Consider the following 25,665-nt stretch of genomic DNA (forward strand, 5'->3'; position numbering starts at 1 on the left):
CTCTCTCTCTCTCTCTCTCTCTCTCTCTGTCTCTGTGTGTGTGTGTGTGTGTGTGTGTGTGTGTGTGTATGTGTGTATCTCTATTTATGTGTTTGTGCAGCACCATGCATGAATATGTGTAGACACAGGTTATCACCAGGTGTCATACTCTAACCCTCTTCGTATTATTATTATTACTACTACCACTACTACCACCATTACTACTACTACTACTACTACTACTACTACTACTATTACTATTACTACTACTACTAATTGAACTGAGATCTTTCACTGAACCTGGAGCTTGTCATTTTGGCTAGACTCCTGGATCTGCCTGTCTCCCTCCAACTTCCAGAGGTTATATTTGTTCAGCTTTTACATGGGTGAAATCCAAACTCAGGTACCCATGCTTGCAAAGCAAGCAGTTTATCCATTGAGCTATCTCTTTAGTCCAAGGCTACTGTGAAAGCAATGCTTACCTATGGCATACACAGACTTGCACATACACACTTCTTTCATCTGCTGTATAGACCAATTGAAAATTGCCCACTTGAAGAATGACAGCTAAATCATGGTGGATCTAACATGTGGAATCTGATGTCCAGTACAGGATTGCTCAGAGTCCAAAGAGAAAACCATTAGGCATTCAGTTGAATGTTATGGGAAGCCTGTCTCCATTTTGATATCAGGCTTGACCCCACAGGGAATCAGATGTGGTTGAGTGTGGCAGGGCTTGGAGCTGAAGGGAACTGGAGTGTTTGATGCCCACACATTATCTGATAAGAAGAAGCTGGGTTTTCTATAGTTGGACCTCAGTCTTCTGGGTCCAGTCCATTCTTGTCTTAGTATAGTCATGCCCAAAATTTTCCACATAAACAACTAAAGAAAACTAAGTGTGGATGATTACTTAGGGCTCAAGGTTTCAGCCCATCCTGGCAAGGAAGGCATAAAGGCCTTTATTGTGGAATGTGTAGTAGAGTCTCCTCACATTCACAATGGAGACAGTGCTGGAACCAGGAGCCATCTATAATCTTCATGTGTCTACCCTTAGTAACCTGCTTCTGTCCTTAAGGGTTCCATGGTCTCTAAAAATGATGCTGCTATCTGGAGAGCAAATGTTGAAACTTGGGCTCATGGAGACTTTTAGATTAACACAGTGCTATAATAGTGAGCTTAAAATGTTCTGCTTTGATTCTAGGGAGATGGCTCAGTGGGTAAAGTGTTTGATATGCAAGCACAAGGATCTGAGTTCAGATCCCCAGAAGCCACCTAGAAGCCAGACATGGTGGTATATAGGTAGTATATATGTGTAACTCCAGTTCTGGGGGCATAGAATTAGGCAGAGCTCAGGGGCTTGCTGGCTAGTCAGCCTGAGCACAGCACCAAGCTCTGGTTAAGTGAAAGATCCTGTCTCAAAACGTAAGTTGAAAACAGAGGACCTGATGCCTGCCTCTGGCCTCTACATACATACACATGGACAAGCGTGCCCATACATATGTGCGCTGCATACATGCATACACCACACACAAGTGTGTATACACACATACCTGCTCTGATTTATAAAATATTTGTACTCTAAGTCCTATATCTAGGAGCATCCCCTCAAAAGAGGAGAAACAGAAAGAGTTGGAATGAGGGCTCTCTGAGTGGTTAGGATATCTTTGTGAAGTCATATGGGAATGGGATGTATGTGTCCCTCTGAGGGCTCTCACCTGGTCCCTTGACTGTAACCTGAAATTGAATTATTAATAAATCCCAGTGGCTATGGGAGTGTGTCTGGGCCCCAACTTCTGTTTGCAGAGGTCAAGCACCTCAACACTGAAGGAGGCAAGTTTTTCTTCTCTCTTCTGGCTGCAGAAATGCTTGTGAACTAGCTTGTACCCTTAGCTTGTACCCTAAGACATCTCAGGGTCAAGGACAGAGGCTCAGCCACATAGGATTTTCTCCTTCCAGGGTGACTGGATGTCATTCACAGCAGACTGATGCAATGATGCTTCGGAGCAGGAAACATGGGAAGCAATTATCTTTTTAGTAGGTCACTGGCCTCCTTTGGGAGAAGAGACCAGAGGGAGAGTAGGGAAGGCAGGCAGCGTGGTCCCCCCGAGAGGCTGCGCCTGCAGAAGCTGCCTTGGTGATTAATAGCCGTGTCACTTTCTGCGAATGTTGCTTCAAGCGGCCGTGTTCACATTTGAGTGGGGATGAAATACAACAACCAAAAATAAATGTTTCCTCTATTCCTTAGTTGTTGCTGGAGCCCAGAAATAGTGTTTCAGATCTATAATCTTAAATGGCATCATTCGCAGTTCTCTCAGAGCCCTGGATTGATTTTCACGTGGATGTCAGCATGCACACATACTCGGCTCTTTGTTTTTTTTAAAGATCACGAGAAAGCTAAATGACTTGGATTCTTTTTCTTTGGAGGGAGTGCTCAAATAAGAATTGTGTTTATAGAGAAAAATATACCCTTTACATGTGTTTTTAACAAAAAATAGTAACCCAGTGGAGGAAAGACAGGAAGAATATTGTGTCCATATAGATCATATTCTGGAACAATAAAAATGTCTGGCAGGCAGTAATTGCTGGCCAGCTGCAGGGATTACAGCCCTGTGAGCTGTGTTCAGGGCAGCTTGCCAGGATGTTGGCAACCAGGGAACGAGCCTTTGGTGTGCCCAACTGGGTCCATAAACAAGATGCTGAGTGAAGACTAGCCAGTCAAGGTTGCCATGTGGACCATGTCTTCTATGACCAGCATCTTGATATCCCCTGTCTCTGCGGCCTCTCTTGCATCCAGACAGCAAGCTTGGGGCTAACCTAGACAACAAGTGGCAGTCCTAGGGCTGACCTCTGGTGGCATCTCTGAGCAGAAGAGTCATTAATCTTTATTGTCACATTTCCCACCTCTAAAGCCAGATAGAACATCAGACAGGTCAGAAGCCAATGGAAACTCCCTTTCGGTACTTTGGGGATTGTCAGCATCTGAGGCCAGAGGGAAGGATTTGTGTGCCCTGATTTCTGCTCATCCACTGATTTTTTTTTCTGGTCTCACAGAAGAAAGTCAGGGCATAGCTGTTGGCATGACAGGAGGCAGGTTCCTCTTTCATTCTTCTCATTAATTTCTATCCTAACTGTCTACTGCTCCTACTCATGTTCTGTTGTCAAAGTTATTTCTCTGTAACAACTATTAATAAGCAAACATTCCAGAAAAACAAAACAAAACACTAGTATCCGTCAGGAGATAGAGGGTGCCAGCGGAAAGCATGGACTAAGCAGGCTAAGCAGACTTAAGCAGATTAGGAATGACTAGTTGGATACTTTGGGTGGCTTCTGATATTGGGGGGCAGGGGGGGAATTGACACTACCCTGGTCACCTGGGGTAACTCGTGCAGGGTAATAGTGGCCTACATTGTAATAGCCTTGTGAAGGAAGTATTGGGGCCTCTGGATTTGTTAGCTTGCATTTGGAAGATGTTGTCATGGGGACATCATTTACTATCTTTAGGAATGAGCTCATCCTGGGAGGTGGGGCAAACACTCCAGGATCAGCAAGGCTCCAGTGGAGAAGCATCAGGAACAGTCAGTTAGTACAGACACATGCAGTGTCAGGCTGAAAGAGAGAGATGTTGGCATTGTGGGGAATCACAGGAAGATTACTGAGGGCATTCTAAGGAGAAGCAACTTTGCTTTTATTGGTTTGTTTTTGTTTGGGTTTTTGAAGGGACATATTAAAGAGGGAGAAATATCATAAAAGTCTCAGCTGGGGAGGGAATGTGTCTTAGTTAGGGTTTTACTGCTCTCAAGAGACACCATAACCATGCAACTCTTATAAAAAAAACTATTTAATTGGGGGCTAGCTTGTAGTTTCAGAGGTTTAGTCCATTATCATGGCAGGAAGCATGGCAGCATGCAGGCAGACACAGTGCTAGAGGAGCTGAGAGTTCTACATCTTGATTCACGGGCAGCAGAAGGATGGTGCCTTCCACACTGAGTGTAGCTTGAGCATAGGAAATCTCAAAGCTCATCCTCACAGTGACACACTTGCTTCAGGGCAAGAAAGGCCTATTCCAACAAGGCTATGCCTCCTAATAGTGCCACTCCTTATGGGCTAACCATGCAAATGCCTAAGTTGATGGGGACCATGCCAATTTGTCTTAGTTTGGGTTTTATGGCTGTGAAGAGACACCATGAATACAGCAACTCTCATAAAGGCAAACATTTAATTGAGGCTGGTCTACTGTTTCAGAGGTTTAGTCTGTTATTGTCACGGCAGGAAGCATGGCCTCATTGCAGGTAGGCACTGTGCTTCAGGGAGCTGAGAGTTGTACATCTTGATGTGAAGGCAGCAGAAAGAGACTGTGAGCCACACTGGACATGGCTTGAGCATAGGAGACCTTGAAGCTCATCCCAACAGTGACATACTTCCTCCAGCAATACCACATTTACTCCAACAAGGCCATGCCTCCTAATAGTGCCCACTCCCTATGGGCCTATGAGGGCTAATTACATTTAAAGTACCACACTATTCAAATTACCACATTCCACCTTCTGACCCCCATAAGCTTGTAGCCACAACATAATGCAAAATGCATTTAGTCCATCTTCAAAAGTCTCCATAGCCTATCACAGTCTTCTACAATTTTTAAAACTCCAAAGTTTGAAGCCTTCCCTGAGATTCATGCAATCTCTTAACTGTAATCCTGTTTAAAATCAAAATTGCACACTTTACCAGATCACATACTTCCAACATATAATGGCACAGGATATACATTACTGTTTAAAAACATGGAAGAAAGCAACTGGACCAAAGCAAGACCAAAACCAGCTGAACAAACTCCAAAATCTGCATCGGATCTCCAACTCATTTCAGCTTTGTTGACAGCCACACATTTCTTTTTCTTAGACTAGTTCCACTTCCTGTTAGCAGGTTTCCTTGGCAGGTATCCAATGGCTCTGGCACCCTTCTTGAGGGTGCCAAAGGCAGTCCAGGCTTCACTTTTATTGCTTCACACAATGGCTTCTTGAAGGGACACCCCTGCCGTACATACACTTGGCCTCAGCGATTTTCCTCAGTCTAGGGGCTGGGGACTTCTATAGTCCTTTTCTTCTATCCTTGACTCTGAAGTCAGAACCACGTGGCTGAAGCTGACCATTTCTGCTTCTTGCTGGGGCTGGAACATGGCTTCCTTGTTCAACTACATCTTCACTAGCTTTCTCGTTTTGATGCTTTTCTTTTCTGTAGATTAGGCTGACCTTGATCTCAGAGAGCAGCATACCTCTGAGATCCTAGGGGCATATCCTAGGGTCTGAGCATAAATGTGTGTATCACCAGTCTTCTCCTCTGAAACCTCTTGAGCCAACCCTTACAGTTCAAATCAGCCGCAGTATCACTGTCTTCCATTCTTGTACTAGTATTAACCATTAAGCAGCACTTAAAACATTCCACTGGTTTGCTGAACCAAAATCCCCAAATCTACATTCCTCCAAACCAAATCATGGTCAGGCTTATCACAGCAGGACTCCAGTCCCTGGTACCAACTTCTGTCTTAGGGTCTAATGGCTGTGAATAGACACTATGGTCATGGCAACTATTATAAAAGACAACATTTAATTGGGGCTAGCTTGCAGTTTCAGAGGTTTAGTCCATTATTATCATGGTAGGAAGCATGGCAGCATCCATGCAGACATGGTGCTAGAGAAAGAGCTGAGATCTTGCTCTGCTGGCTTTCATACTGGGCATAATGTGAGCATAGGAAACCTCAGAGATTACCCCTGTAGTGACATACTTCTGCCAAGGCAAGATTTTCTCCAACAAGGCCACACCTCCTAATAGTGCCACTCCCTATGGCCAAGCATTCAAACACACAAGTGTATTGGGGCCATACCTATTCAAACCACTACAGAATATGTGGCTGAGCCACCACAAGTGAGTCTAGTTAGATATATAGCAGTTGGGCTTGAGGCCAGTGGAGGCAGTGATCTCTGCATGGACAGACAGAGGCCTTGGGTGGGGAGAGTGTGTGAAACATCCTTGAGAATTCAAGTAAATGGACTCTTGGATGTCAGAGGTATTTGGATTAAATTCCCAATCATCTGGCTACTACATATTAAATGCCTATGTGTGGCTATGCATCCTATACTAATCAATAGGTTAGGAGGCAGTGATAATTACCAATTAAGTGCTTTCCTTTATTAGAGTCATGACAATGGGGCTAGAAAACCAGTGCCTCCTGAGTCATCAGTAAACTCAGTGAGTGGATGGATTCCGGAGGCTTAGCATGCAGAGATATCTATGCCCTGAGCAGGTCGTTTGGTTGCCATAAGCCCAGCATACCCCATCATGAGAGTGGATACAAGTGCTTTACAAGGAAGAGTGGGAGGGCATATATTCTTGTGAAATCTCTCAAGTTTATGACATCAGCCAACAATCCTGCAGGGAATTAGCTGACCTCCCTGTCACATGATGAGATGCTCAACTCTGCCGTGTGGACTCTTGATGGTCTCTCTGGCCTGTAACTATTAACTATGATTGGACTCAAAAAGGGTCAAAAAAGAAATGGGGACATCACAAATTACACTCACACTGGGAAACTGATTGTATTAGTTTTGTTTCTGTCACTGTGATAAAACACCCTGAAAAAAAAAATAACAACTTAAGGATGGAAGGATTGTTTTCATTAATGTATTTGTTTATTCACTTTACATCCCAATATCTGCTTCCCTCTCCTCCCAGTGCCCCTCTCACCCAGCTCCTCCTCCCACCTCCTTCTCCTGTGAGAAGGAGGAGGACCCCTTGGGTATCACCCACCCTGGCACATCAAGTCACTGCAGGTCTAGGCCCATCCTCCTCTACTGAGATGAGACAAGGCAGCAGAGTGAGGGGAATGGGATCCACAGTCAGGCAACAGGTTCATGGACAGTCCCTGCTCCAGTTGTTGGGTGACCTACACGAAGACCAAGCTGTTCATCTGCTACATATGTCTGGGGCTAGATCTAGCCCATGTTTGGTTCAGTTTCTGGGAGCCCCCAAGGGTCCAGTTTAGTTGACTCTGTTGGTCTTCCTGTAGAGTCCCTGTCCTCTTTGGGTTCCCCAATCCTTCTCCCAACTCTTCCACAAGCCTCCCTGAGCTCCATCTAATGTTTAGCTTTGGGTCTCTGTATCTGTTTCCATTGGCTGCAGAGTGGAGCCTCTCTGAGGACAGTTATGTTAGGCTCCTGTCTGCAAGCATTAATATTAATAAGTATCACTAATAGTGTCAGGGACTGATTCTTGCCCACGGGATGGGTCTCAATTTGGGCCAGTCATTGGTTACCATCCCCTCAGTCTTTGCTTCATCTTTGTCCCTCCACATCTTGTAGGCAAGACACAAATTGGGTGGAAGGTTTTGTGGATGAATTGCTGTCTTTATCTTTCTGCCAGAAGTTCTTACTGGCTAAGAGGTGGCCATTTCAGGCACCATATCCACCACTGCTAGGAGTCTCAGCTAGAGTCACCTGTCCTCCATGGGGCCTCCCTGGAATGGTTTATTTTAGCTCACAGTCCAAGTACTGGTCCATATGGTAGAGAGGAGTGGCCGTGGGAGCTTGAGGAAGCTGGTCACGTTGTTTCTGCAGTATTGGAAGCAGAGAGTGGTAAATATTTCTACCTTTCTCTTTTTTATTTCCATGGAATGGTGCAACCCACATTTGGGGTGATCACCTCAGTAAACCTAATCTAGATAATCCCTCACAGACAGGCCAGAAGCCTGACCCCCAGCAGATTCTAGATCCTGCCGAGTTGATAATCACTATTAGCCACCACGCTGATCTAGCATCCAAAAATATTCCCCAATACTCTGCAGTCAAGGAAACAGATACAGAGATCCAAAGCTAAACATTAGATGGAGCTCAGGGAGGCATGTGGAAGAGTTGGGAGAAGGATTGGGGAACCCGAAGAGGACAGGGATCCCCAAGGTCTTGATCGGAGCACTCTGTCATAGTTGCCTGCATGTCTTCATTTGAAAAACCTATTCATTCAATGTTGTGCATCTGCTGTGACTATTCCTTCAATACTGTGCTACACCAAAACAAACACTTGCATGAAGAAACAGAAAATTCCATAGAATGAGATTTAAAATCGTGTGGTTATCATTATCATTATTAATCAAGATAGAAAATGTATTGTTCTCTTAGCGACGGGGAGATCTGTAAGGTCTGCCCTGCTCAGGACAGCAGACAGCATGGACTTCCACAACCTTTCCTCCCCAAGCCTCTGAATAAAGTGTTTGAACAACAAAAAAAAAAAGAAAGAAAGAGACAAAGAAAGAAAGAAGGAAAGAAAAAAAGAAAGGAAGGAAGGAAGAAAGGAAGAGAGAGAGAAAGTGTATTATTATTGATGATTTTTTTTTGCTGTTTCTGTGTGAGTAAAATTCTCTGAAATGATATTTTGGAAATCCTTGATGAAAAACTGGTGATTGACAGGGATGGAAGGCTGGGCTGCTCTACCAGGGTCTTCTCTGTGATCTGGACTATGGGTTCCATGTCTGGGACTTGACCTTGAACGTGGTAGATTCTCAGAGCCTACTGTGTGGATGGCACAGCTCAGACATAGCTGTCTCCCAGAGGAGTGGCCTGTATATAGCCATGCAAGTGTTGATAAAATTTTGGCTTCGATAATTATAGATACAACTATAGCATAATTATAAAAATTAAAATTTAAAACTCAAGAGAGTGGGGACAAATAGAACATCTTAGGTAACTACATGAGACCATTTATGCTGCTGTGAGAAAGCACAATTGGCTGGGTAACTTAAACAACAGCCACTTACGTCTTGTGGTTCTGGAGGCTGGAATGCTACGTTCCAAGAACCAGATTTGGTATATGTGTGGTTTGTCTCCCTGACCTGTGTTCGTGAGTGTCCTCACCTGACCTTCCTCCAACACATGGAGCTGAAGGAGGGTTTAGTGGGTAAATCAGATTAGCACCCCACCCTTATGACTTCATTTAACCTTAATTGCTTCCTAAAAGCCCTATCTCTGAATAGTGACTGGGGAATTAGGGCTTCAATGTATGAATTTTGTGGGGACACAATTTAGTCCATAGTGATAACCTAACATTATGATGACAGCGTTATTGGAAATTTGATTTTTTTTTTTCTTTCCGTTTTTGGTCTCATTATGACCCAGCAGAAGCTGAGAGGTTGCCTTGCACACTGTTCAACCTCTCATTTGAAACCACGCCCTGCTGTGGTTGGTCAAAGATGATTTGGGAGAAAGGGTGTGGGCCAAAGGCAGGGATGATAGTGTTCCGGCGACAACCATGTGGAGTGGTCAAACTGTGCCTAGGGAAGTCTGCTCACTCAGCTGTAGCAACTGCCCCTCGTGTGCCTGGTTTTGTTTGTCTCATCCCCTCCCACCTGTGTGACACAGCCAGATTGTGACTTCTGCATGCCTTGTGCACTAAAATGATCAGGGTACCTTTCTCTTTATTACAAATGAAAATATACTGAAATAGAAGATTATGTTGAAGAAAGTCTGTGTCAAACGTGAAAACTAAAACAGAAGGTCACCAATTTCAGAGTCATAGACTAGTGGGGGCAAGCTCTATGTCAGCTCTGGGTTGCTTGCAATCTGTGGCTTTAGGTCACAATCTGTGGCAAGGTTTGCCCATGGGCATTACTGCAGGGACAGTCCCACCTGTCTTCTAGATTGCTCTGGGGAAAGATGCGAGATGTACCTGACTCTAAGTGCCCTGCAGCTGCAGGTAGGAGGCACAGGATCTCAACATGTGGAGAACACTGTTCCACGCAGAACTGCAGGAGGCTCAGGAGTAATGATCCACCTGCAAACTGGCAGGATCGTGGAGGCCACCACCACCCTCCTTGTTGCAAATGTCCTTTTGAAATATGTTCTAGGCTACAGCTCCTGTCCTATTAATTATGTCACAAGCCCAGTAAAGCTGAATAATTAATGATCATGGGGCACTTGCAGCTATAGGATGTCATGTAAATGCTAAGGAGTACAAATTACTCCATGCATTAGGTAGATGTGGTGCCTTACATGTATTCCATGGTGGGGAGGTTAATTTCTAGGGGAGCTAAAATATTTCTGTTGAGGTTTTTCTCGGAAAGGTGGACTGTCTTAATCACATTTTAGGAGACTTGGGTTTCTATAGCCTGCAGCATTTGAAATACCAATGGCTGGCTGCCACTTACAGCCATGAAAATGAAGTCACCTACCCCATTTTGGTAAAAGTTTTGTTTTCTGTTTTGGATTCTTTCCAGCCGAAGGCAATTTGGTCCCAAGGGCAAAGAAGAGGTGAAGATCATCGAGCACCAAATGCAGGCATTCAGGCTGATGTCTCACCTGGCCACAGCTCTGGCCCTGACCTTCACCAGCAGGTGAGCCGGCTCTGCGGAGGCTTCTCTCTCAGGAAGGGGAGTAGGACACAGAACTCATTTTCTAACTATGAGCAGGAAAGAGCCTTGGGGGTGGGGGGAATGGGAGTCTGATTCCAGGTTCAAGGCAAAACCCAAAACTTAACTGAGAGTCCAGATGAGTGGAATACACCAATTTATAGATATTACAGCTAACAGATGGCTCCACAGTTAGGAGCATGGCTGCTCTTCCAGAGGATCTGGGATTGATTCCACCACTCATATGGTGGCTCATAACCATCGTGAACTAAGTATACACTTAGTTAGGGTTTTACTGTTGTGAACAGACACCATGACCAAGGCAACTCTTATAAGGACCACATTTAATTGGGCCTGGCTTACAGGTTCAGAGGTTCAGTCCATTATCATCAAGGTAGGAGCATGGCAGCATCCAGGCACACATGGGGCTGAAGGAACTGAGAGTTCTACATCTTTATCCAAGGTAGACATAAGAAGACTGTTTTCCACATGGCTAGGAGGAGGGTATAAAAGCCCGCACCCACAGTGACACACTTCCTCCTACAAGCCCACATCTACTCCAAAAAGGCCACACCTACTTCAATAAGGGCACGCCTCCTAAAAGTGCCACTCCCTGGGCCAAGCATACTCAAACCACCACATTCAACTCCCTAGCTCCGATAGGCTTTTTCAAACACATGAGTCTATGGGGATCATACCTAGCCATAGCGTAATGCAAAATACATTTAGTTCAACCTCAAAAGTCTCATAGTCTATAACATAGTCTATTAGATCCCAGTTTCGGGGGATCTACTGCTCTCTACTGGCCCCTGTGGCCATAAGACACTCTCATGGTGGATAGGTATGAATGTAGGCAAAACAGTAGGACACATATAATAAAACAAACAAACAAACAAACAAACAAACAAAATAATTCAAATAAAACAGAAAAAGTAAAAGATTTGAACAGTTAAAATACCTTCACCTTCTGGTAAAGTTTCTAAATGGACAATAAAGCTCTGAAAACTAGGTCAAAGTATGTATGTACTGAGTGCCTGTTGGGGGCAGAGGCAGGGTGCTGGATAAAATCATGGTTGTGGTACTGTAAGTGCACATGCATGCTCACCTTTACCACTGACTTTGGAGCATTTTTGCTTTAGATTTATTTATTTCATATGTATGACCACTTGCCTGCATGTACCTATGCGCACCACATGTGCCTGGTAACTGAGGGGGCCTGAAGAGGGCATCTGATACGCTGAAACTAGGGTTACAGCTATTCTGAACCATTATATGGATACTAGAAACAAACCTGGGTCCTCTGAAAGAGCAGCAAGTGCTCTGAACTGCTGAGCCGCCTTCAGTTCTCACCAGAGGCCTTTAATGATGCCTTCAGATGCTCTGTCTCCCAACCCTGGCAGGGCAGGGGTATGTGTTTTGTGTCACTGAAATCCCTACGTCCTAAAGACAAGAAACTTTGAGGTTTGCCTAAGATCACAGAGCCCAAGAGGGCGTGGACTGGGAAGAGAATATCAAACTTTAGACCTCCCTCCCGTGTTCTTCTTTTTTTCTCTAATGTGCAAATTCTGCTTCTCAGTGAGGCTGCGGCAGTCATACAGCGTACAGCTCATGTTTGTTGGAAAATGTACATACCGATGAATGAGCAAGGGTTGTAAGAAGGCCATGAGAGACCCATGTCTGCTGTGCTACTGACCTGTCGGGTGCCAGAGTCCTTGGGCCTGGCTGGGGCCTTCTTATAACATGAGGTGGGGAGTGGAAGTCCAGGATTCCATTTCAAGAAGTACCGAGAATGAAAAAAAAATCACTACTTGAGAAAAACATAAATCACTCACGTCCAGCATCAGTTATTTAAAAGATTCTGAACATTTCCCCCCAGTACTAGGGTGTCCTAGCATGCTACTCTATTGCTGTGATAAACCAGTAACCAAAAGCAAATTGGGAGGGAAAGGTTCATTTGACTCACATGTCTGTATACGAATCCATCTTTGAGGTAAGTCAAGGCAGAAACTATGGAGGAGCACTGCTTACTGGCTTGCTCCCTCCCCCTGGCTTACTCAGCTTGCTTTCTTATACAACCCAGGATCACTTACTGAGTAGTGGTGCTACCCACAGTGGGTTAGGTCCTCCCACATCAACCATCAATCAAGAAAATGGCCGAAAGACTGGCCTACAGGCCAATTCACCTCTCTTCCCAGCTGACTCTATTTTGTATCAAGCTGACAAAAACTAACTGGCAGGCTGGAGTTAACCATAGGCTGCTGCACCTGCTGGGCTAGTGCAGTACCCACTAAGCTACTTATTGAGTTTAAGAAGAGTAAAATGCACGAATTGTAGTTTATAGTTTAGTGAGTCTGCGCAAATATGAACCATTGTGTAGCAAACTCTCTAAGTATAAACCATTTTCATCACCCAGGAAGCTTCCTGAGTTCCTTCAGGTTGAACCCTACTTCACTGCCATAGCTGAAACAACACACATTCTGATTTCTACTCCTGTAGGTTGGTTTGGTTTGCCCCAGTAGAGACAGGCCACAGTTATAGCTTTAGGATTCAAGGTGGTAAATGATAGGTGATTGACATAAATCAATACCCAATCACAGTGCTGTTATTTTGTGTCAGATATGGTACTGTGCTGCCGAACACATCACCAATCCAATTTGCTCCATGGGCTTCTAAATTCTTGCCTGTTTGTTGTATGAGTGTAGGCATATGTATGTTGTGCATATGAGGAGGTCAGAGGTCAACCTCAGGGGCTTCCCTTCCTTCAGCTTCTAAGGAAGTAGCACATGCCAGTTCATGGCATCATGGGCAAAACTGATGCTGGCTTCTCCCCTCCCCCACCTACTTTTCATTTTCCTTCTCCATAAAGGTTATCAAACCTAGCTGTGGAATTTGTCTTCCAACTTCCATGGATGCATGCTGCTTGTCTGTTGGCTTCAGGTTTCTGGGTCTGGGTAACTTGGGGCTTGACTGGTGAGATACTCAGGGCTTTGGGTTCGGCTCAAACAGAGGGATAGGGCAGGTCTTTAGGTATACAAGCCTAGAGTCAGTAAGCAGGAGAAACAGCTCTGCAGCCAGGGTCAGCTGGCCCTGCCTCTTCTCCCAGAGTCTTGTGATTTCACAGTGGAAAGACAGCAGAAGTCAGGTGGGGTGGGGTTTTCTTGGGTTATGTAACTTGATTCCACAATTTGCTACTTGTGTGTCTTGGAATTCTGTCTCAATCTCTCCATATACAAAATAGTAATAGGAGTAAAAGGGATCTTGACTTAGGAGCTGTTAGTAAAGATCGATTTGGATGTTCTCAGAACAAAGTACTGGATGCTCAGTGAATTTGGGTGGTGTGGTCATTACCCTCAAGATTCCTCAAACATTCCTCTTCTTGTATCTGAGTATTGTGTTTTATTTATTCCCGAATTATTCATAGTTATGGAGTCAATTTGAATTATTGTATGTCAACTGGAGAATAGAGAAACAATGGTAGATAGTCCTCAAACTTCCTATTCCCCTATCCTGCCATTTCCCACCCCCTGACGGTTGGGTCTACTTCCCCACCCCCCACCCCCATCATCTTGACTGACCCTCCTTAGCTCCACTCTGTTACCATCCACCTCCAACCTGCACCTCTTCAAATTCACCAGCAGCAGTCCATTGCCTGAAATGAAGTCTGAGTCCTCATGAGACTCTCAAGTACCTTCTGTCCTGGAGAAGCTAAAGATCCTTTGTGTAGTCTTGGAAAGCCTTTTCTCTGGTACAGGTCCCGTCCCCCTGTCCTTGCCTCTCCTCTCTTGGGTCTACTACTAGACTCCGAGCTCCATCCCTGGGCTCACACACCTCCTGCCAGGCCCCTACCATCAGTGCCTGCTGTATTCATCTCCCACAGTCTTGTTTTCATCTTCTTAGACAAAGCTCTTCCAACCATCTCCTGGAATCATTGCATGATTACTCTTGGTTGAGGACCTGACTTGTGTGAGCATAGAAGTTGTAGGTCATTAATTTGGTGTCTTCATATCTCACAGTGCCTGGCTCTGCATAGGTTAGTTCAACTAAGGGGATGAAGTTACCTTGTTCAGTGACATCACTTTTGGCCAAGGTGTTGGTTAGAGTTTTGCATTTAAACCATCCTGATAGTTTGTGAAGCAGAGGTTTCATGTTGTGAAGTTCAGAAGTTCCTGGCCAGGGAAGCTGGAGATGGATACCTCCCTTTGGAACCATCCAGTGAGATTTGCTATAGAAAGAAATCTCCCAGCTTAGAAAGTAACTAACAGCTTTTTAAAAATCTTATTTCTAGTGCACTAGCTCAAAAGAATGTCTAGGTCTGCTTCTTATTTACTCCTGACCAAATGGGCGTCTCAAGAAGTTTAGGCTGGGTTCCAGAGTAGTGGTGGAGGTAGGGGTGTAGAAACACTCACGTATCTGTCTTTCAGCTGGATTTAGTCATTCTCTAGAGAAACCTTCCCACTCGGCATGGCACCTGTGAGGATACACTTCAGACAATTGCTAATGCATATTCAAGTGCTTATAGTATACCAGGCCCCACCTTAACACTTCGCATTTACTGACTCTTTCAACATCTCGAGATAACTCAACAGAGTAGAAGTTTGTTCTCTCTCTCTCTCTCTCTCTCTCTCTCTCTCTCTCTCTCTCTCTCTCTCTCTCTCTCTCTCTCTGTGTGTGTGTGTGTGTGTGTGTGTGTGTGTGTGTGTGTGTGCACGCGCATGTGTGAGTGTGTGTTTAGATGTAAAGGCCAGAGGGGTGCATTGGGTGACTTTTATCTCTGTCCACTTCATTTACTTGAAACAAAACCTCCCACTGAACAGTGTTTGGGCTGGGCAGGCTGGCCAGTAAGCTCTGGGATCTGCTGCCTCTGCCCCCAACACTGAGGTTGCAGGCACATATGCCTTTGCTATGTTTCACTTTTTAACATGGCTACTAGGGATTCAAACTAGGATGTCTGACCAGCAAGCCCTGGAGATCTACATGCCTCTGCACCCAACACTAGCCAGCCATTCCCTTGCTACATATTTACCTGAGAGAAAAGAAGCCATGAGCCTCCTTTAAGATGTACACATAAAACTTCACAGCCATTTTATCTGTAATAGTTCCAAACAGGAAATAAATGAAGTGATCATCAATAAGCAAATACACAACTGAAGAGTAGTATATGCTCTACATAAAATGGAATCCTAGTTGTTAGGAGAGAATAGCAGTGACTAACCAGTGTTGTAACAAGGATGAATCTCAAAGCAAAGCAGTAATTGAAGTAATGAAGGCACAACACATTCGGTACAGTCCTGCTATAAGTAAGTCTATAGTGAGTGGCAAAGAGCATGTCCACGGGGACCTTGGGATGGGGCTGGAGGGAGGGATAGACTGCAGAAACGTGTAGGTAATTTGGGGATGCTGTTGAAAGTGTTTTATGGCTTGACAGTCTTGTGAGAATATACAGCCATCAGATCTGTTTAAAAGGCTTGTTTTGAATGAATATTAAATTATTCCCCAATAATTTCAATAAGGAAAAAGCTTTAAGATGAAGCCAGTAATGAAGCTTATAGCATGTGTAGAAGCTTTACCTCTCTGTCTACATTATTCCCATCTCTCTCTTCATATACAAGCAATCTGGGCAGTGCAATGGGTAGGAAAATGAATTGGAGGTACTCTACAAGGAAAACATTCTTGTATGTATGATGGTCAAAATACATATTTTAAGCCCTAGAAACAATCACTAAAAATAATGTAGTGTGTGCTGGTTAATTGCCCAGTGAGATTGTTGTGTGGGGCACTGTGATGACTAATGTGGAAGGGTCGAACCCACTGTGGGCAGCGTCACCCCCTGGGCAGCCTCTCCTGCATTACCTAAGAACCCTGGCTGAGCAGTGGCAGGTGAGTGCCAGTACATAGCTTCCTCCGTGTTTTTTCTGCTCCAGGCTCCCAACGCTTGGAGTTCCTGCTCTGACGCACAAGGTGACAGATTGTTATCTGGAAGTGTTAGCCAAGTAAACCCTCTCTTCCCCAAGTGAGGTTTGGTCATGGTGTTTATCCCAGAAGCAGAAAGCAAACTAGAGCATAGTTTAAAAGTTAATTGAGGATATCTGATTTCTCTTCAGAGCATATAAATTCCTCCCCTCTTAAAAGTTAATGAATAAAGACAACACTAATTAACATCCCAAACTGGATAGGGATGCCATGTGATCATACTTTGAGGTACTAGTCTGGAAGTTTCCAGAGAGTTTTAGATCCTAAGACTGTTTGACTGTTAGCACATTGCTCACCCTTAACTTTAATGCCATGCCTAAGGCTTTTTCTGTGTCCTAGAGTTTGGCTGAATAAAGAGAATTCAGCAAAGCTTTACACTGAGCATTAGTTATACAGTAACTTGTTTTTAATTCTTTTTTATATTTATTATTACTTTTTACTTATTCACTCTACATCCTGCCCTCTGCCCCCTCCCTGTCACCCCCTTCTCCCACAATCCTTCCATCCATCCCCCTCCCCTTGTCCTTTGAGTGGGTGGAGGCCCCCTGGGTATCCTCCCACCCTAGCACATCAAGTCTCTGTGAGGCTAGGCACATCCTCTCCCACTGAGTCTGGACAAGGCAGCCCAGCTAGAAGAACATATCCCATATGTTCTTTTAGGATAGACCCTTCTCCAGTTGTTCAGGACCCACATGAAGGCCAAGCTGCACATCTGCTACATATGTGCAGGGATGCCTGGGTCTAGCCTGTGTATGCTCTTTGGTTGGTGGTTCACTCTCTGAGAGCCCCAAGGGTCCAGGTTAGTTAACTCTGTTGGTCTTCGTGTGGAGTTCCTATCCCCTTAGAGGCAAATCCTTCCTTCTACTATTCTCAATGGGTTCCCAAACTCCATCCACTGTTTGGCTGTGGGTGTCTGCATCTATCTGAGTCAGCTGCTGTGCAATAACTTGTTTTGTAAAAGAAACTGAAGATGAGACCACAGTGAAGATATTCAAAGAAGAGAGAAAAGAAAACCTGGCCCTCTTTAACCATGGCTTTTGAGGAGGTAGGAGGACAACAGAGGGAGACCAATAAACATGACGGTGTGTGGTAGTCATACCCACAGATAGTTGAAATGTAAGAGAAACTGGTAAAAAAAAAAATTAAAGAAGGGATTAGTCATATCTGCATTAGCTTCTGGCTCTGCTCTACTTACACCAGTCTCTGGGAATCCATTCCAATGCCCAGTGGATCCCTAGAGCCATGAATGATAGCAACTCTACATATACTATATTTCTCTATAAAACTATATTTTCCCACAAAGTTACACTTTCCATAATGCCTATAATAAATTTATTTAATTTATAAAATTAGGTAAGAAATTAACCACAATAACTAATAATGAAATAGTATGATTATAGCTATGTATTGTAAAGATGTTCTAAGGATATGCTCAATGTCTTTCAAAATGTCTGAGTGTACTGCACCTGTTGTTCTTATGAAGCGAGTTGGTACAGTGCCTGTTAGGTGAGATGAATGCTACAGGCATTGCATACAGTGTTGGACTTCCATGCAAAGGTTACCTGCATCTAAGCCCCTGCCCAGGACAACAGGCAATCAGATAACCAAGACTCCTACAAGTCACTAGCGAGTGGGTGGAATGGACATGGCAGGGACAGTGTGAGAGATCATTTGTGCTCCAGATAAGGTGCAGAGAGATCCCGGGAGGTTTCAGCTGCCCAGAGACATGCACATGTTTAAAACCTCCAGACTGTTCGTTTCAGGAATCCTCTGTTGAATACTTTCAGATTCTAGCTGACCACACTTAAGTCAGGCTATGGAAAGCATAGCTGTACTCCATAGACTTGGCAGCATAAAGCAGCATAGAGCTGTGTTTTACAGTTCTAGGAGCGGGAAATGCTTAAAGTCAAGGGATCAGCAAGTCTGCCTTTCTTCGGAAGACTCTAGGGAGAACCCACATCCTCGGGCTTTTTTTTTTTTTATGTATTTTTATTAGATATTTTCTTTATTTACACTTCAAATGATATCTCCTTTCCTGGTTACCCCTCCAAAAAAATATCAAAAACAAAAACAAAAACAAAAAGCAAACCCTGTTTCATCCCCCCTCCCTCTGCTCACCAACCCACCCTCTCCCACTTCCTGGCCCTGGCATTCCCCTACACTGGGGCATAAAGCCTTCACAGGGCCAAGAGCCTCTCCTATTGATGACTGACTAGGCCATCCTCAGCTACATATGCTGCTGGAGCCATGAGTCCCTTCATGTGAACTCTTTGGATGATGGTTTAGTCCCTGGGAGCTCTGAGGGTACTAGTTAGTTCATATTGTTGTTCCTCCTAAGGGGCTGCAAACCCTTCAGCTCCTTTGGTCCTTTCTGTAGCTCCTTCACTGGGGACTCTATGCTCAGACCAATGGATGGTTGTGAGTCTCTACTTCTGTATTTGTCAGACACTGTCAGAGCCTCTCAAGAGACAGCTATATCAGGCTCCTGTCAGCCAGCACTTTGCAGCATCCACAATAGTGCCTGGGTTTGATAATTGAATATGGAAAGGATTCCCAGGTGGAGCAGTCTCTGGATTATCCTTCTTTCAGTCTCTGCTCCACAGTTTGTCTCTGCAATTCCTTAGATGGGTATTTCCCCCTTCTAAGAAGGAATGAAGCATCTACACGTTGGTCTTCCTTCTTCTTGAGTTTCTTGTGGTTTGTGGATTGTATTCTGAGCTTCTGGGCTAATATCCACTTATCAGAGAGTGCACGCCATGTGTGGGTTTTGTTGTTGTTGTTGTTGTTTGTTTGTTTGTTTTGTTTTGTTTTGTTTTTTTTGCCATGTGTGTTCTTTTGTGATTCATCCTTGGGCTTTTTAAAACTTCTTAGGGCTACCTCATTACATGTCTTGCCCCCTCTTCCATCTTCAAAGCCAGCAATGCCCACTTGCTTCCTAGAGCTGCATCTCTGACTCCTCCCTCCTCTTCTCTGTCCCATTTCTTCTTGTACACAGACACTTCTGTTCATGTTATCACAGCTGTGTACCCCAGGTCTCTAATCGTGGCTCCCAAGTCCCTTTTGCCATATGAGATGGTATATGCATAGGTTCCAGAGGTAAGAATGTGCCCTTCTTTGGGGATCATTACTCTACTATGCAATCCAGTCCAGAATTCCAGTAGAGGGGGACTTTAAATAAATGGCAAGTTCACAAGGTATGCAAAACTTTTGAAAATAATGTTGAACCAGACTGTATGCATAGACAAGGAGGAAGAGAGATAAGCATGGTGCAGAGAGGGAGGCTATCATTAGTAATGGAGCTTAGGAATTGACTGCAGAAAGGCAAACCTGGTAGAAAGTAAAGGAGAGCCTTTGAATGTGGACAATGATGTAGGAGAGACTGATGGTTGCAGGGTTAGAGGTGGTACCGGGCAACAGTTTTGTAGAGGATCCTGGGTAATAACTGGGACTCATGAATGCTTCTTCCACATAGGCTTGACACACTACCACATTCACTACACAACTCTACTTTGTCTTACAGGCATGCATCCTACATCCTGGATGAAGACATCTTCCAGGGAAGGGAGTCCATCAACAGACGCTCACTACAGGCACTGATGGCTGGATTGAAAGCCTACAGTACGTGGGAGGCTGTCAGCTGCCTACAGGACTGTCGTGAATGCACCGGAGGCATGGTGAGTCCCTACGTGGGTCTGCCCCACGGTCACCAGATCTGCAGGACTCTGCACCGTACAGTGTGCATGGGAGAGCAGGATGTGTTAGGAAAAACACGTCTTTGAATCTTAAGGATACTGTCACTGGCCCCACACTCTGGATACTTAATATTAGCCCCTAACCTGTGCATACTGTCTTATGTGGTGTTGCAAGCCCTGATGTGGAAATGCTTGGCATGCCACAGCTGGCCATGAAGATCACTGGTGAATGTCATTGAACTTGAAGGTTGTTGTGGTTGACAGGATAGGAAATGGCCACTGAAGATTCAGATGATCAAAGCTCTGCCCCAGGATTTAGTCCCATGGGGAGAACACAGGAAATGACTCTAAGAGTTTCCAGCTCTGGGAAGAAGGCAGAGGCAGAGCATTTACAAGCTGCAGCAGTGTCTCCAGCTCCAGGTCTGTGCAGTGAGGTATACTGTGGGTGAGAAAGTGCAATGTGAGTCTCAGGGAGTTGAGGGGGCTCAGAGAACAGCTGTGTTGTACTTCTTGCCTGGGATCCAAGATAGGGCATGGGCAATGGACCAAAGAAATGGTTCTGCCCAAGTCCAGCTTGGTGAACCAGTGAGTGAGTTTGCTGTGGTTACCTAGAGGGACATGGGTGGCGCAAAGGCATCTGTGTCACTGAAAAGCTCACCACTGGATTACGGATGTGGACTCACATGCCTGGAGTTTCCGTGAGTCCTGGGATTTGAATTCAGGTCCTCACGCCTACACAGCAAGTGTATTTACTCACTGGTTCATCTCCCTAGCCCCCACAGTAATATTTATTCTTTACAAAATTCTTGATAATTGTGGAACCCTTGCTTATGTCTTCATTCCTCTTCTGTCCTCCCTGATTCGCCTCATTCCTCAGGAAAGAGTGACAATCCATGAAAGTTGCATTCCGGGGTTCCCCACACTTTTTCATGCAGCCCTCTTAGAAAAAGTCTCCTTTTTTGAGACTGCCTTTTACTTTTATTACTTTGAAGTAGGGTCTTGTGAGTTGTGTAACTTTTGTTCACTTTCTGGGACTGGCAAGGTTTGGAGCTTCTGAGTCTTAATGAACCTCCCTTCTCCAGGAAGGAGTGCTTCAGTTTGGACAAACATTTAGGTTTGATGGGACCTGTGTCAGGTTCTCCCACAATTCTGAAAGCTGAGTAGGGTTCAAGAAGACTGTTAGACAAAGCCAGTGAGAAAGTGGACCTAACATGGTGTGTGTGTGTGTGTGTGTGCAGGGTATGTGGATGTGGTATTGTGGATCTGTGACTCAGTGGCCAGGTATTGGCTGTGGCAGTAATTGGGGTTCAGCCCAAGTGGAAACACCATATTGATAACCTCCAGAAATGTAACATTTCAGCCACACAGTCTGAATTCAATAGCCTCTGTGGTTCCTAAAGGACACTTTCCAGAAAAGATGGGGAAAAAAAAAAAAACAATCCTCTATTGGTCCTTTATCTAAATTTGATGCTGAATGTAGTTGTATATCGCTTAAAATACCTATATCTAAAAAGAAGGAAGAAAAAGTTTAGCTTTAGTAGAGAAAAGGTCAAGAGAAAGTCAAGGACAGTTCTAGAAAAATCAAAGGGGAAGGATGTTTTGGAAGGCTATTCCCTGGAGTTGGGGAACCCTGTGGAGAGATGAGTGGAAGGGGACAGAGTTGCTGGCTCATCAGAAAGCCAGAGTGGCTAAGCAGAAGTGTGCCCAGGATGGTGGGGTACCAGAAGACACACAGGATGGTGGGATACCAGAAGACACACAGGATGGTGGGGTACCAGAAGACACATGTGTGTCTCCCCTGCAGGATGTTTGTGGGAGTTCCCTGGGAAAGGGTGAATGAAGAATGGCAACCTCTGACACTGGAGTGCTCCTGTGCTAGATCCTCCAAAGTAGCCAGGGCAGTGGCTTGCTCGGACTTCCCTTAGAGACCCAACAAATCAAACGACTGCTTTCCCCTAGAAGCTGTTGGAGCTTGCTGTCCTTTCAGATAGTAGGATGGCAGCATCTGGGAACAGAACTCAGGATTATAGAGTAAGGCTGGGTGAACAGGAGGGAGGTAGGATCTAAAGGGATCAGGCAGTGGTGTGAGGCTGTTCACAAGGGGATGGTCAGGCACAGCTGGAGTCTAAGCTGGCTCAGACAGTGTTCCTCTGAGAGAAACCTCAAACCTAGGGTCTTCTCACCTGTGCTCCTCCAATCATCTTGCATTCCTCCTTTGGCTCATCCTCTCTACTGTGGTTTGAATGTAGTTTTGTTTCCACTAAAACTCATGTTGGGCCTTGGCTCCCTGATGCATTGGGATTGAAGTGATGGCGCTGTTAAAAACATTTGGGATCATGAAAGATTTTCTTTATAGATGGGATGGCTTCGTTCTGGGAAATAGGAGGTACAGATGAAATTGTAAGCTCTGAATCACAACTTGGTCTTTCTGGCTACTGAGCCCTCCACACCCCCTGCCCCCCATTCTGAAGCTGTCTAAGCCTAGTTACGAGTTATCTCACGAAGACAAAGGGTGCTTCAATGGTCAGGAAATCCGATGGAATTTAGGATATTTGCATCAAGAGCTAGTGTCAGAGACCAAATATTAGAACAAAGTGTGTTCCAAGCACCCCACAGTTCAGGAAATCACAGGTTTTAGGAGACGTATGCAATAAGCTGGAGGTAGAGACCCAATATCCATTTGTCTCATTACTTCAGGAGCTCTGTGCCAGGACCTGGGGGAAAAGCAAACTAATGTGCATTTCTTACTGTATCAGAGGTATTGCCACCTGCACACTGGCTGAATGTGGGGTGCGGCACGACCAAGGACACCAGAATAGGCATGAGTCCAAAAGAGGGGGCATAGGAGGAAAGAATGGATGAGGGAAAACTGGACTTAGACTGGAGAGAAGGATGAATCAGTGCTGTGCAGAGCTGTCTGTGGTAGGCTCTCCCAGGTCCCACATGTGCCCGAGATGGTATCCACAGAGACAGAGCCTCAGCACATGGCTGGGAACGCAGCAGACCCTCCGCAGTGTCTGCTAATCTCACTGAGTACTCTTTTGCAAAGGAGAAGTGGAGACTGGACTGCCTGGCAGTGAGAGCAGAGGCCAAGTTCTGCATCAGATCACTCTGTCCTAAGGCTGACTAGGGTGTGCAGCATGCAAAGTGGCTAAGGACAGATAGGTGGACAGATGGACTGACAGACAGAGGGGAGTGAGTAATGAAAGGAGTGAGTAATGAAAGGAGTGAGTGGGTGGCCTGTGTATCCATTTTCTCTCATTCTTAGAACTTGAGATTAATTCATAAAACTTGTCTCCTTTCACCTTTCTGTGCTTTGCTATTTTACTTCAGATAACTTAAAGAATTTTGGAGTGTGTGTGCGTGTATGTGTGTGTACGTGTAGAAGCTAGTGGTTGATATTGACTGCCTTCCTCAATCCCTACCCTCACTTTTTATTAATTAGTTAAATTTCCTTTTAACACTTTTGTATATGGCTAGGATGCATCTAATTACTCTTACTCTTGCTACCTTTGGTCTTCCTCCCATGACCACTCATTCTGCCCCTTTCTACATTCTCACGAACCCCTTTTCTACATTTATATCTTTTGTTTTGTGACCCACTGAGTTTAAGCAAGGCTTCCTGTAAAACTGGTTGCAGAACTATCCTTTGGAGCCCGGAGGGTATACAACTGAAGGCCAGGATTTCTCCTTCTCCAGCACCCATCAACAGCCAATAGTTCCCCAGGGAGGGGGAGGCCCTCAGAGTCCTTCCCTTCCATGGATGACTGCTGAAAAGCCCCGCTTTGTTCAGACCCAAGGCAGGTGATCTCCACTGCTATGAGTTCATGAATTCTGTGTCACACCCAGAAAACAGTATTTTGTAGCCCTTCTTTCCAATGCTTGGCTCTTATACTCTTTCTACCACCTCTTCTGAATAGTCCCCGAGTCTGAATAAATGATATGAATATTTGGGGCCATGTGCTCATCAGTCATAATAGAACAGCTATGAGTCTCTTTAATTGCAAAGAGAAGCTTCTCTGATCCAGGCTTAGGTAGTACATATCTATACGTATAAATGTAACTATTTAGAAGATAGTATTATGTGATGTCAACCTATGAAAACAGCAGCAGTGTTTCCCATCCCTAACCCAGGGCCTATGACCTCCTAGCCTCTAGTTTCTGAACAGGTTTAAAGTACCAACTTAAATCTATTCAGATTTCTGTCATTTATCCATGAAACAGCCATGCCCCTATTGCTCCAGGGATTTCACTTTGCATGGCAGGTTGGAATTATGGCTTCGACTTTTCTCCTCTGGCAGCTTCCAGCACCTTCCAGCAGGCAGTAGGCAATCTAGTCGGGAGAAAGGGGGCTTCCAGTTCAGTTCCAACTTCATTTCTTTGTATCCTGACACCACCCACCTTATTTCTGGAGACTGAATCTTTCTCTGAACACAGAGATCACTGATTTGGTAGACAGACTAGTCAGTAAGCGCCAGAAATCCACCTGCCTCCCCTCTCCAGGGCTGGGATTACAGGTGCATTCACACACACAGCTGCTCATCCCTCCAGGTCTGGGATTACAGGTGCATTCACCACACACACCTGCACCTGCCTCACCTATCCAGGGCTGGGATTACAGGTGCATTCACACACACAGCTGCACCTCCAGGGCCAGGATTACAGGTGCATTCATACACACAGCTGCACCTCTAGGGCTGGGATTACAGGTGCATTCACCACACATACCTGCACCTGCCTCACCTATCCAGGGCTGGATTGCAGGTGCATTCACCACACACACCTGCACCTGCCTCACCTATCCAGGGCTGGATTACAGGTGCATTCACCGCACATAGCTTTCTGCATGGGTGATGGGGATCTAAAGTTAGGTTCTCATGCTTGGACAGCAGACACTTTACTGACTGAGTCATCATGACTTTTTTATAGAGAAAGCACCAGCATTGGCCTATGTCAGTCATATTCAAAGCACGAGTGCCCCACTGGCAGCTCATTTGAGGGGATGACAAATGTGATGTCATGTCTAGTATGGGAGCAGGAAACTTGAGGAGGAAAAATCATACAGTGAACCTTTCTGGCAACAATCATTGCTTCTTCTCTTACCACAAGCAGTCCTTCTGACCTATGAGGCCCTCCTCTTAACTTCTGGCTTCCATGTTTGTCACTATTACTTAGCATGAGTGCCATCTAGGGAGGGCATGTTATTTCCTCAGTGAAGCAGTTTTGAAACTGTATGCATTATGTTTCTTTTCCCAGTTGCAAAAGCAATGCATACCTGCTGTATACCCACTGTAGACATTTCTGAAAATACAGAAAAGCACAAGGAAGAAAGTAAATAGATGCTACACCTGTGCTTCAAAGTAATGAACTTTCACAGGGCCGAGCTTTTCTCCTCCTATTGATGATCAAATTGCAATCCTCTACTATACACATGCTGCTAGAACAATAAGACCCCTCCATGTGCAGACCTTGGTTGGTGGTTGAGAACCTGGGAGCTCTGAGGGTACTAGTTAGTTCATGGTTGTTCGTCCTAAGGGGCTGCAAACCTCTCAGCTCCATTGGTCCTTTCTCTAACTCCTTCACTGGGGACCCTGTACTCAGATCAATAGATGTCTGTGAGCCTCTACATCTGTA

The 25,665-nt window shown here is 45.0% G+C and overlaps 1 protein-coding gene across 2 annotated transcripts in view; it reads left to right on the plus strand.

Moving 5' to 3' along the window:
• The window catches only part of Acoxl (acyl-CoA oxidase like), a 290,661-nt gene that overhangs the window by 131,485 nt on the left and 133,511 nt on the right, over window positions 1–25,665 (plus strand). For both annotated transcript variants that reach the window (XM_031371845.1, XM_031371846.1), the window contains 2 exons: window positions 10,238–10,354; window positions 19,860–20,013. In XM_031371845.1, coding sequence (XP_031227705.1) covers window positions 10,238–10,354; window positions 19,860–20,013 — 271 coding nt within the window. The remainder of the gene's footprint in view (window positions 1–10,237; window positions 10,355–19,859; window positions 20,014–25,665) is intronic.

The sequence above is a fragment of the Mastomys coucha genome, unplaced genomic scaffold, assembly GCF_008632895.1.
Source record: "Mastomys coucha isolate ucsf_1 unplaced genomic scaffold, UCSF_Mcou_1 pScaffold15, whole genome shotgun sequence".
NCBI lineage: Eukaryota > Metazoa > Chordata > Mammalia > Rodentia > Muridae > Mastomys > Mastomys coucha.